The sequence below is a fragment of the Cyprinodon variegatus genome, unplaced genomic scaffold (assembly GCF_000732505.1).
Source record: "Cyprinodon variegatus isolate N-32 unplaced genomic scaffold, C_variegatus-1.0 Scaffold394, whole genome shotgun sequence".
Classification (NCBI taxonomy): Eukaryota; Metazoa; Chordata; class Actinopteri; order Cyprinodontiformes; family Cyprinodontidae; genus Cyprinodon; species Cyprinodon variegatus.
In genome coordinates, this window is record NW_015150847.1 from 199,180 (window position 1) to 200,259 (window position 1,080).

The 1,080-nt window shown below is 42.5% G+C and overlaps 1 protein-coding gene across 1 annotated transcript in view; it reads left to right on the forward strand.

Moving 5' to 3' along the window:
* cadps2 (Ca++-dependent secretion activator 2) overlaps nucleotides 1-1,080 on the forward strand; it is a 160,810-nt gene that overhangs the window by 139,230 nt on the left and 20,500 nt on the right. The window contains exon 22 of the mRNA XM_015387430.1: nucleotides 385-399. Coding sequence (XP_015242916.1) covers nucleotides 385-399 — 15 coding nt within the window. The remainder of the gene's footprint in view (nucleotides 1-384; nucleotides 400-1,080) is intronic.

A 1,080-nucleotide genomic window follows, 5' to 3' on the forward strand; every position in this document is an offset into this window, starting at 1 on the left:
CCGGTGAGTGGGTGTGGAGGCCGGTCCAGGTATCGGGTGCGGAGGCCGGTCCAGGTATCGGGTGCGGAGGCCGGTCCAGTGAGAGGGTGCGGAGGCCGGTCCAGGTATCGGGTGCGGAGGCCGGACCAGTGAGAGGGTGCGGAGGCGAAGTGGATTTTTCCCAGCAGTCATCCTCTGTCTGTGAGGAAGTTCTTGTACGGCTGATAGATTCAGCATCAACACTTCTTCTTCTGATAGAAAATAAGTCTTTGCCAAATCAAGAAGTTTTTTTTCTCTCTGATGTGAAAATAAAACAGATTTATAAACTAGTTCTTATCTGTCGTTCGATGGCTGACTGCTGTCCTCTTCTCTTCCATGTTCTCCGCTGCCTCCCATCAATCCCAGAGTGACATACAATGGGTAAGTAGCTCCACCCTCTCATAGCCTGTCCTGCCCTGTCCATGGATCCCCAAAATGTTGTGTCCTCAGACGTCTGTCGTCATCTCCTGGATTTCTCCTCTCTTTGTTTTATTTCCATCCTGGAGGAAACATTAAATGATCATTAGTTGTTTTTTTTTTCATGAAGACTATCAAAGCTTATTAGAGAAAACCTGGAAGAATTAACTAATTAAGTGACATTTTTATTTATTTAGTATAAAAAAAACTATATTTATTTAAATCTTTATATTTAAAAGTAGAGATCTTTCTAGGGTTTAGTTTATGAAATATGCGGCACAATTTGTTAGTTAAGGCTGAAGAGAAGGATTGTCTATTTATTCACGTCCAACGCTGCATTGTTGCAGCTGTGGATGCGCCATGTAGTCACATCAGTCAAATTCAAAACTTCTCAACCTCCTAACAGGGACGGATTGAGGAAATGTGGGGCCCTAGGCAAAGACAGTCAGGGGGCCCTCTGAATGGAGAAAATACCATATAAAACAGACCCATTATTCAGATAAAGAAATGTTAATAGAATAGACATCCATTATCTGTTCTAGGTTTTGTCCCTCTCTTCTTGTCCCTTTTCTTCTTGTTTTCCTCTCTATGTTTTGTACTCAGCTGACTTTTCATGCTGTCTCTAAAGGAATGAAAGATTTTTTC